At 38.2% G+C, this 11,283-nt stretch overlaps 1 protein-coding gene across 1 annotated transcript in view; it reads left to right on the top strand.

Annotated features, from left to right (window-relative positions):
• The window catches only part of LOC124789334 (tuftelin-interacting protein 11), a 150,423-nt gene extending 143,343 nt beyond the window's left edge, over positions 1-7,080 (top strand). The window contains exon 14 of the mRNA XM_047256653.1: positions 5,667-7,080. Within this exon, the coding sequence (XP_047112609.1) occupies positions 5,667-5,915 (249 nt within the window). The 3' untranslated portion in view covers positions 5,916-7,080. The remainder of the gene's footprint in view (positions 1-5,666) is intronic.
• Positions 7,081-11,283: the final 4,203 nt, after the last annotated feature.

The following is an 11,283-nucleotide window of genomic DNA, read 5'->3' on the forward strand; positions in this document are numbered from 1 at the left end:
GAGCACTGAAAGACCTAGGTCGAAACAAGGCCCCGGGAGTAGATAACATTCCATTAGAACTACTGATAGCCTTGGGAGCGCCAGTCCTGACAAAACTCTACCATCTGGTGAGCAAGATGTATGAGACAGGCGAAATACCCTCAGACTTCAAGAATAATATAATAATTCCAATCCCAAAGAAAGCAGGTGTTGACAGATGTGAAAATTACCGAACAATCAGTTTAATAAGTCACAGCTGCAAAATACTAACGCGAATTCTTTACAGACGAATGGAAAAACAGGTAGAAGCTGACCTTGGGGAAGATCAGTTTGGATTCCGTAGAAATGTTGGAACACGTGAGGCAATACTGACCCTACGACTTATCTTAGAAGAAAGATTAAGGAAAGGCAAACTTACGTTTCTAGCATTTATAGACTTAGAGAAAGCTTTTGACAATGTTGACTGGAATACTCTCTTTCAAATTATGAAGGTGGCAGGGGTAAAATACAGGGAGCGAAAGGCTATTTACAGTTGTTACAGAAAGCAGATAGCAGTTATAAGAGTCGAGGGACATGAAAGGGAAGCAGTGGTTGGGAAGGGAATGAGACAGGGTTGTAGCCTCTCCCCGATGCTATTCAATCTGTATATTGAGCAAGCAGTAAAGGAAACAAAAGAAAAGTTCGGTGTAGGCATTAACATCCATGGAGAAGAAATAAAAACTTTGAGGTTCGCCGATGACATTGTAATTCTGTCAGAGACAGCAAAGGACTTGGAAGAGCAGTTGAACAGAATGGACAGTGTCTTGAAAGGAGGATAGGACAGTGTCTTGAAAGGAGGATATAAGATGAACATCAACAAAAGCAAAACGAGGATAATGGAATGTAGTCGAATTAAATCAGGTGACGTTGAGGGATTTAGATTAGGAAATGAGATACTTAAAGTAGTAAAGGAGTTTTGCTATTTAGGGAGAAAAATAACTGATGATGGTCAAAGTTGAGAGGATATAAAATGTAGACTGGCAATGGCAAGGAAAGCGTTTCTGAAGGAGGATTGATTTAAGTGTCAGGAAGTCATTTCTGAAAGTATTTGTATGGAGTGTAGCCATGTATGGAAGTGAAACATGGACGATAAATAGTTTAGTTTAGACAAGAAGAGAATAGAAGCTTTCGAAATGTTGTGCTACAGAAGAATGCTGAAGATTAGGTGGGTAGATCACATAACTAATGAGGAGGTATTGAATAGAATTGGGGAGAAGAGTAGTTTGTGGCACAACTTGACTAGAAGAAGGGATCGGTTGGTAGGACATGTTCTGAGGCATCAAGGGATCACCAATTTAGTACTGGAGGGCAGGGTGAAGGGTAAAAATCGTAGAGGGAGACCAAGAGATGAATACACTAAGCAGATTCAGAAGGATGTAGGCTGCAGTAGGTACTGGGAGATGAAGAAGCTTGCACAGGATACAGTAGCATGGAGAGCTGCATCAAACCAGTCTCAGGACTGAAGACCACAACAACAACAACATCTATCGTGATTGCATTAATTTAAAAAAAAAAAAAAAAAAAAAAAAAAAAAAAAAAAAAAAAAAAAGATTGGCTTCATTTCAACATAAGCCATCCTCAGACCTGCAGGCAAACCTGTATACTGATCTGAGGATGGTTCATGTTGGACTGTAAATGGTCATTTTAAAAAGATAAAGCCATGACTATGGATAGTAAATCTGTTTTAAAACCCACGCATTGTGTCTCTTTAAGGGATTCCATTTCTTCATTAATAGCTTGCATCCATTTTCTGTTCTCAGTTGACTCCAAAGCTTCAGAAAAATAGTTCAGATCGTTATGTTTGTGTGTATCAACTTTTGTTACAGGAATTCACCACTTTTCATCCAGGCTAGTTTTCTTCATTTTGTTCTGTTTCCCAGTTTATCATCTTCAGAAAATTCAGAAGCTTCAACTTTCAGGAATTTTGTGGCTTCTTTGTTACAGTCACTTGCTACTTGACTTCCTTCAGAATCAAGTGTGCCACGTTGTCCTTCATTATGACTTCTCCCAGAAGCAGAGTGCCTATGACATTTGCCTTCTTATGCTTTGGGTACCAAGTCTTGACTGTTTCAGATCTGGGAATTCTTGCCAACAAATAACAAATTCAACATGATCACTTCAGAAGCTACAAACTGCTTCTGGTTTAAATTTTACAATATTATTTAAGACTAGTTTCCTTTTGGAAGTAATTCAGACTCTTTAAATTTATCTTTGTCATTGACATACCTAACAAGGTGTCCAAAAGCAGCCTGTCATCAAACTTTGAATGGAAATATTTGTTTATAAGAACATAAGCAAACTGTGCCAAAAATTTCTGAAGTGATCAAGATTTCCTTTTAGTCGATTGTACCACAACTCATTAGGGGTTTCCTTTGGAAGTGATAACCTTCCAGCTTCTGTTCAGAGTGCTTTCAGTAGTTCACTTGTCTTCAGCAGCAAATGTTCAGCTTCAGTGATTGTCCAACTCTAATGTTCAGTTGTACCATTTTTCTCAGGGACATAGGGGGGCAGAATCAATAATACTGTTCCCTTATCTATGAGAAATTCCTTGACATCTTTGTTATTAAATTATTTAGCTCCATCACGTCTTACTTGCTTAACTCAATGTTCACTGGTTTGTGCTTTGTTTAAAAACTGTTTAAACACATCATATGCTTCACATTAGTGTTTCAGAAAGAAAATTCAGTGGTCAAATGTTATTGTGTAGCTGTGCCAGTTGGCTGCTCTAGCAGAGAACTAACGAGCACTCGTATCAGCCACATATAAAACATTTTCCATTGTAGCACTGTATAATTCAGAGCATCATCTAATTTCAATATTAACTGTTCCTTGACCAAATGCACACATATTAGTACCTGTTTTCCCTATAAAATCACTTCATGCACATAAAATTCATTGCATTGTTTATCTGGAGTTATATGCTTTGAGGCACCACTGTCACAATACCATTTATTTGGAGCAGTGTACGTTCCAGTAGATCCATGCACAATGTGTGGAGTAATTAGTAGCTACATGCCTGAAGTAAATACATTTCCTTTACCTTCTCTGTTTGCTACGAGTTAGTGTTGTCATGACTGTTCCATGGAAACTCTGCTTGACAGTGCCCTAGTTGTTTGCATTTACTACGCAGAAATTTTAGCTTTGCTCGATCTTTTGATGACTATTATTTCGTTCTTTTCATGTGTTTGAAACCACAAATTCAGTTGATTCCATTGTATTTTATTCACACAGGTCAGTAGCATAAAGTTTTTTAATGAGTACTTTCAACCTGTGATTTACTGAGGTATTGTGCCCCATAGATCTTCAAAATTATTGTATTATTTTCCAGAGTAGATAAGATTTGACTGTGTAACATTCTTTCAGACAGCGTATTCTCTCCATGTTTTGTTAACTCGTCATTTACATCTACAAACAACTTTAGCAGCTTAGCTACATGTGTACCAACACCTTCTGTTTCAATGCATTTTACCTGGAAAAAGTTCCAGTTAACATTTTTAAGCAGTGTGCTGCTATGTTCAAATTGCACACGTAGTTTGTCCCATATTTCTTTAGCTTTATTGCATGTCAACACAAGTTCAGCAGTTGGTTTACTTAGCACACTTGCTATCATATTTGGTACTTTTGTCATCCCTTTGTCATACTGTGTACGCTAAATGTCTTGAAGAGTTCATGTGAACAAAGCATCATAGAGACATGCATTTACATTTTTCCCAATCATCAGGCCCTTTAAGTTATCTATATTCACATTATACTCACCTATGGTAGCCATGTTCGTACAGGAGGTTCCCTTTACTGTATGACTTGTCAGACAAAAAATTTCATCTGTCAACACAAACTGAATTGAGTCAATCTTCTTCTGAAACTGTGTTTCTTCTTCTGAAACTCCATTTTGTTCAATTAGACGTTGGCTGAGCCCATACCCTGTTGCAAAAATTATTATTAAGTTTGGTTAGTACAGTTTCGTTAATGAACAGTTTACTTCCATTAGACTCTTCCTGCTTTCTGTTATTGAAATGCCATCCCACTGTCCAGCTATAGGGGAGCAAGTGACATAATGCAGTAGCTACAGGCAATGGATTTACAATATAGGAAGTGGGACTCAGATCACCATTTTGCTGCATCGATTTGTGTATCCTTAAATCTTGTAGGGCAGATTCCAGTATGGTTTCTGTGTAAGGATGTAACCAGTTTCCTTCCTTGTTCTTTGTATCTAATGACCTCATCATGAACAGGTATCAAATCCTTATATATATTCATTACATTACATTAATACTTGTTCCATAGACCATGAATATGCCCTTTTGTAATGGTGTGGAACTTGGCAGTTTAACATAAGTTTTCATTACACAATTATTTTTCTATGGTACTACTTCATATCTAAAAATTTATCTAATGACTAGAAGAAGTTGTCATTCAGAAATAGTTTTAATTTGTTTTTAAATGTTTGTTGGCTATCTGTCAGACTTAATGCATTTGGCAAATGACCAAAGATTTTTGTGGCAACATAATTCACCCCTTTCTGTGCCAAAGTCAGATGTAATGCAGAATAGTGAAGCTCATCCTTTCTTTTAGTGTTGTTGTGATGCACTTCATTATTATTTTTCAATGGGGATGGGTTATTAATAACAAATTTAATAAGCAAATACATGTATTGCTGAGCTACTGTGAATATCCTAAGTTCCTTAAATAAATGTCTGCAAGGTCAGCATGGTGGGGTCCAGCTATTATTCTGATTACATGCTTTTGTGCAATGAATACTGTTTCTTTTAATGACGAATTACCCCAATATATGATGCCATATGAAAGCAATGAGTGAAAATAGGCGCAGTAGGCTCATTTACTGATATTAAATAATGGAAATTCCATGTAGGAATGTGAACATGAACAATGTAGGAAAAGACAGATTGCTACTTACTGTAAAGAAGACAAGTCAAGTTCCAGACAGACACAGTCAAAAGACACTTACATATAGCTTTCAGCCACAGCCTTCATCAGCTAAAGAGACTTACACACGCAAGCAAGCAGGCCTCTCTCTCTCTCTCTCTCTCTCTCTCTCTCTCTCTCTCTCTTTCACACGCACACACGTCTGCCAGCTCCAGTGTCTTGGTCTGCTCTGTCTCTCTTTTACTGATGAAGACTGTGGTTGAAAGCTATGTGTAAGTGTCTTTTAATTGTGCCTGTCTGCAGCTTGACATGTCTATTTTACAGTAAGTAGCAATCTGTATTTTCCTTACATTGTTATTGTTTATTACAAAAATTTGCAATAACCCGTTCCTTGAATCATGGAAAGGTCAGTACCAGGATGTTTCCTTTGAAAAAGTGTTGGCCATTGTCCTCCTTGCTTGTGCATTTTGATCATGTGGCCTTTCTGAAATGGCCTTATTGTGTACAGGGCACAAAGCTCTAATTTTCTCCAATTTGTTGTAGTGACATGACATAACTAGCTGCCTCAAATGCGCCTTTTTGCGCCTTTGCTTTAAAAACAAAAAAAATCTGAGCAATAAATGGTAGTATTAAATGTGTTGCTCATATTCTTCGTAAATTGAATGGGGTGTAGAATTTGCTAGGTTTTTTGTCAGTAAGAGCAATTTGGAAACAAGGTTTTAATTAGATGGTAATATTTATCAGTCACTAATGTTTTGTTACAGATGCTGGCAGAAGCGGTTCGAACTGCAAGTCAGATACCACAAGGATTTAAGGACCTCATTCAGAAGCGTTGTGAGGAACGTGGTATTGTTTTTGTGCCACTTGCTAATAGGTACCGTGAAGGCAAACAAATTTATCGCTGTGGAAAAGTTCAAGTGTACCTGGATCGCAATGTTGTTTTTGTCAGTTATAATGGTGGAAGCACATGGGCTCCAACATCACTTTTTAGTGTGTTGGAAATGGCTGCTTAAAATTTTTGCAAATGTTCTTTGTTGTGCAAAGGGGCCGGTGTTCAGCAGCATTTAAAAAGAAGTTATATGCTGTTTTATAGTGTTGTGTCAAATGAGAAGAGAAATAAGTATGTGCATAACTGTGTGACAATGGTGTGATGAAAGCGGAGACACTGCCTGTGATCAAATTAAGACCTCACTTTTTGATCGTGAAAAAAATTCAGATTATGTACATATCGAAGCGAATTGCTAATTTTGTTTATTTTTGTACTTGTATTGTGAAGTTTAGGCTAAATGTCTCAAAGTGATATACTGTGTATTCCAAAATTTTAATGAAATATGTTGTAATATTATTGAGAATATACTATTCCCTTAAAATTTTAAAAAGATTACATGTGACTTTATAACGACCATGTAACCTGATAAAAGTATTTTGGGCAGTAAAATTTACATGGCTGCAATCAGTATTCCCCACCTCTTGCTCACTGATATGCTGCAGCTTATTGTTTGAATAACTGCGGTCAGTATCTTGCTAATAATGCAGGAGACCAAAAGTGCTACAATAAATGTGTTGTAAATGCTTATTGGAGGATAATTTAAGAAAAAAAGGGCAAATGAGCCAATGACAAATAGGGAGTCAAATTGAGCACTCTATATACAATAACTTTATTTATTTGTGTAGTTATTCAGAAAAATGCTGAATTGTTTTAACACACTATTGAAAATAATGTTTTGTCATCTAAAAATTGCATTGTACGATGTCTTCAGCTGTACTGGCTGTATCCTACCTTTCATTAGACTTAAAATTTGCTGATATTAACTAATACTGACTTATAAATATGCTCATAAACAGATGAGTTATCTTGCAACATGGATATTGGTATTTATTAATAGTTATTAATCAAACCCAGACTGTGCACTGTGTGCATTGATATTTATACATAAGAACATATTTGCATGTAACAGAATCCTTGGCAGTATTTGAATATTATAGCATTTATATAATTTTGGTAGTATCTCATGTTTTGTGATTGAGTGTACAAAATGTACTGACTAGAGCTTAGTGTCAGTCTCATTTTACTATCCAAGGGAAATAGTGAAACATATTCCTTAAGACAGTATTTCGGTTTTGACAACAAAGTTGTTTTGTAGGCAGGAAATTAATGAATAAAAACTTTTTGCTTTATAGGTGATGATCACTCATAAAATTTCAAGCTTTTTGGAAACAGTTTCTGTCAACAGCGTCCAGTGTATATCATTTTCAACTGCTCACGCAAATTATTTTTTTTATGCCTGTTCAAAGCTATGCTGTTTACAATAGATTATGAAAGCTTGAGGTAATTATGAGGTGATGCGTCGATTTGAAGAGATTTTAAAGCCCAAGTATTTCAATAAAAATACTTGTTGTGGTAAAGATGTTATAATGTTTTGTTTTAATTCATTTGAGATTTAGCAATTTCTGTCTACTTGTTATAGTGTTTGAATATCAACAGTATTATGAAAGAAAAGATTGCTGCTCACCATAAAGATGACGTGTCGAGTTGCGGACAGGCACAGTGGAAAGACTGTTACAGATGAGCTTCAGGCAAAGTCTTCTTCACAAAAGAAAAAAAAAACACACACATTCTCACAAGCAAGGACACATCATATACATGACTGCTATCTCCAGCTGCCCCCACACCAGAATCTGATTCTGATCAGAGTGGCTGGAGATAGTGGTCACATGTACCCTTTGTGTGTGTGTGTGTGTGTGTGTGTGTGTGTGTGTGTGTGTGTGTGTTTATGGTGAATAGCAATCTGTCCTTTTCATAATATTGCCAATATTCCAACCTAGACTTTCCATTGTTTTATTGTGTTTGATTACTTACAAAAGACCACGACATAATTTCTGTCACTTCTGAAAGAGATTATTTTCAATCCATGTATAAATATTCAGATGTGTAAAGATAAGTACACATTCCCTTTTGAAATCTAGATTACTAGGCCACAATATTAAAATGGTAGGAATGAACTTTATCCTTCCTCTGGAATGTGGAATGCAACCCCCCCTCCGCCAACCCATCCACCACACCTTCCCCACTCTTCATGGGCTCCACCTCTTGATGAAGTTATGAAGTTCATGTTTTGTCAACCAATGATGAACTCTTTTTGTAGGGAAATTTTTGAGCCACTTAAAAGATATGTTCACTAATGCGGGGGTTTTGAGTACCAGTGAATCAAATTATCCTCTTTCCCTAGTGTGTTTGATATTTATATTGTATTTATTACAATATTAGAGCACCATCTACTTTGTGTGTGTCAGGGTGTATACGACCAGGGAGATCCGGGAAAAACCCGGGAATTTTTTCGTCCAAGAGAAAACCGGGAAAAACCCGGGAATTTTTTAGAATTTCGGGAATTTCTCATTTTTTTAGTTACCAGCTAAATTTTTGTGATTTTGACTGATAAGGAACAATATTCTAACGAAGGATATTACTGTATCCCGCTTCTGCAGAATAATACTGCAGCAACAAAATGTGAACGAGAGGAAAAAAACCCGAAAATAAAGTCGCAAATGAAATGTGCCATATACAACAACAAAACACAGTTCTCATACAAGCATCTGGGAACCAAAGTGTGTCAAAGGCTTTAGGAAGAAAATGCAGTGCTTCCTAACAGCAAATTGCCACCGATGAGCAGGACATGACAACTGTTCACATTAGATTCATTTGAGCAGTTGCGGGCGGGCTCTTGCGCATGCGCGCTTGACTCGCGTATGAGTAGTACTGTCTCCTACTTCTGGCTACAGATGTATGGCTGGGCGCCACTATCTAAATTGCTCAGGTTTGGAATGAGTGATCATGATGTTGTCATTACGACTATGGTTACAAAAGTTAAAAAGTTGGTCAAGAAGGCTAGGAGAGTATTCTTACTAGAAAGAGCAGATAAGCAGTTGTTAGCATCCCACTTAGTAAATGAATCGACTTCATTTACTTCCAGTATGATGGACGTGGAAGAATTATGGGCAAACTTTAAACACATTGTAAATCACATATTGGACAAGTATGTGCCGAAAAAGTGGGTTATGGATGGAAAAGACCCATCGTGGTTTAACAGCGCAATTCAGAGAATGCTCAGGAAACAAAGGCAGATGGACTCGCGGTACAAGAAAGATCGGGAGAATGAGGACAGGCAAAAGTTAGTAGACATTCGTGCTGCTGTAAAACGAGCGATGCGCGAAGCATTCAACCACTACCACCGTCATACCTTAGCAAAAGATCTTGCTGAAAACCCAAGGAAATTCTGGTCTTACGTAAAATCGGTAAGTGGGTCGAAGGCTTCCATCCAGTCACTCACTGATTAGTCTGGCCTGGCAGTGGAAGACAGCAAAACAAAATCTGAAATTTTAAGTTTAGCATTTGAGAAATCTTTCACACAGGAGGATCGTACAAACATACTGCCATTTGAGTCTCGTACAGATTCCCGTATGGAGGACATAGTGATAGACATCCCTGGGGGTGTGAAGCAGCTGAATGGGTTGAAAATAAATAAATCGCCAGGTCCTGATGGGATTCCAATTCGGTTTTACAGAGAGTACTCTACTGCATTGGCTCCTTACTTAGCTTGCATTTATTGTGAATCTCTTGCCCAACGTAAAGTCCCGAGTGACTGGAAAAATGTGCAGGTGACGCCTGTATATAAGAAGGGTAGAAGGACGGATCCTCAAAATTACAGACCAATATCCTTAACATCGGTTTGTTGCAGGATTCTCGAACATATTCTCAGTTCGAATATAATGAGTGCATCAGCACGGCTCTAGAAAGCATTGCTCCTGTGAAACGCAACTCGCCCTTTTTTCACATGATATCTTGCGAACCATGGATGAAGGGTATCAGATGGATGCCATATTCCTTGACTTCCGGAAAGCATTTGACTCGGTGCCCCAGTGCAGACTCCTAACTAAGGTAGGAGCATATGGGATTGGTTCCCAAGTATGTGAGTGGCTCGAAGACTTCTTAAGTAATAGAACCCTGTACGTTGTCCTCGATGGTGAGTCTTCATCGGAGGTGAAGGTATCATCTGGAGTGCCCCAGGGAATTGTGGTAGGTCTGCTGTTGTTTTCCATCTACATAAATGATCTTTTGGATAGGGTGGATAGCAATGTGCAGCTGTTTGCTGATGATGCTGTGGTGTATGGGAAGGTGTCGTCGTCGAGTGACTGTAGGAGGATACAAGATGACTTGGACAGGATTTGTGATTGGTGTAAAGAATCACAGCTAACGCTAAATATAGATAAATGTAAATTAATGCAGATGAATAGGAAAAAGAATCCTTTAATGTTTGAATACTCCATTAGTAGTGACACAGTCACATCAATTAAATGTTTGGGCGTAACATTGCAGAGTGATATGAAGTGGGACAAGCATGTAATGGCAGTTGTGGGGAAGGCGGACGAGCATGTAATGGCAGTTGTTGGGAAGGCGGATAGTAGTCATCGGTTCATTGGTAGAATTTTGGGAAGATGTGGTTCATCTGTAGAGGAGACCACTTTTAAAACACTAATACAACCTATTCTTGAGCACTGTTCGAGTGTTTGGGATCCCTATCAGGTCGGATTGAGGGAGGACATAGAAGCAGTTCAGAGGCCGGCTGCTAGATTTGTTACTGGTAGGTTTGATCATCATGCGTGTGTTGTGGAAATGCTTCAGGAACTCGGGTGGGAGTCTCTAGAGGAAAGGAGGCGTTCTTTTCGTGAATTGCTACCGAGGGAATTTAGAGAACCAGCATTTGAGGCTGACTGCAGTACAATTTTACTGCTGCCAACTTACATTTCGCGGAAAGACCACAAAGATAAGATAAGAGAAATTAGGGCTGGTACAGAGGCATATAGGCAGTCATTTTTCCCTCATTCTGTTTGGGCGTGGAACAGGGAGAGAAGATGCTAGTTGTGGTACGAGGTACCCTCCGCCACGCACCGTATGGTGGATTGTGGAGTATGTATGTAGATGTAGATATTGTAGATACGGGGCTGATGCACAGAGCAGTCTGAGTTGTAGTGGGGATGTGGGTAGTCTCCACATGACCTGTGTTTACATTTAGTGATTTTGCTATTTCCTCTTCGTTTATTGCTCTCACATTGAATGAAAACAAAACGAATTTCTGTGGCCGAGAGCTACCAAATGAATTAAAATACTTTCACATAGTTACAGACGGCTAAAATATGTTTTTAGTTCCAGGTTTCATTTCCACTTTTCTGACAGTCGAGCATCAATCGCCTTGCAGAACAATGAAGTTATTTTCGTCGGTTTGCTAAAGAGATTTGGCTTTTATTAATCTTTTGCACTGAGGCAGTCAGTTTATTTGAAACGAAGTGTTAATTTCACACTGTTGGCTAGTTTCAACTGTTCGC

The sequence above is a fragment of the Schistocerca piceifrons genome, chromosome 3 (genome assembly GCF_021461385.2).
Source record: "Schistocerca piceifrons isolate TAMUIC-IGC-003096 chromosome 3, iqSchPice1.1, whole genome shotgun sequence".
NCBI lineage: Eukaryota > Metazoa > Arthropoda > Insecta > Orthoptera > Acrididae > Schistocerca > Schistocerca piceifrons.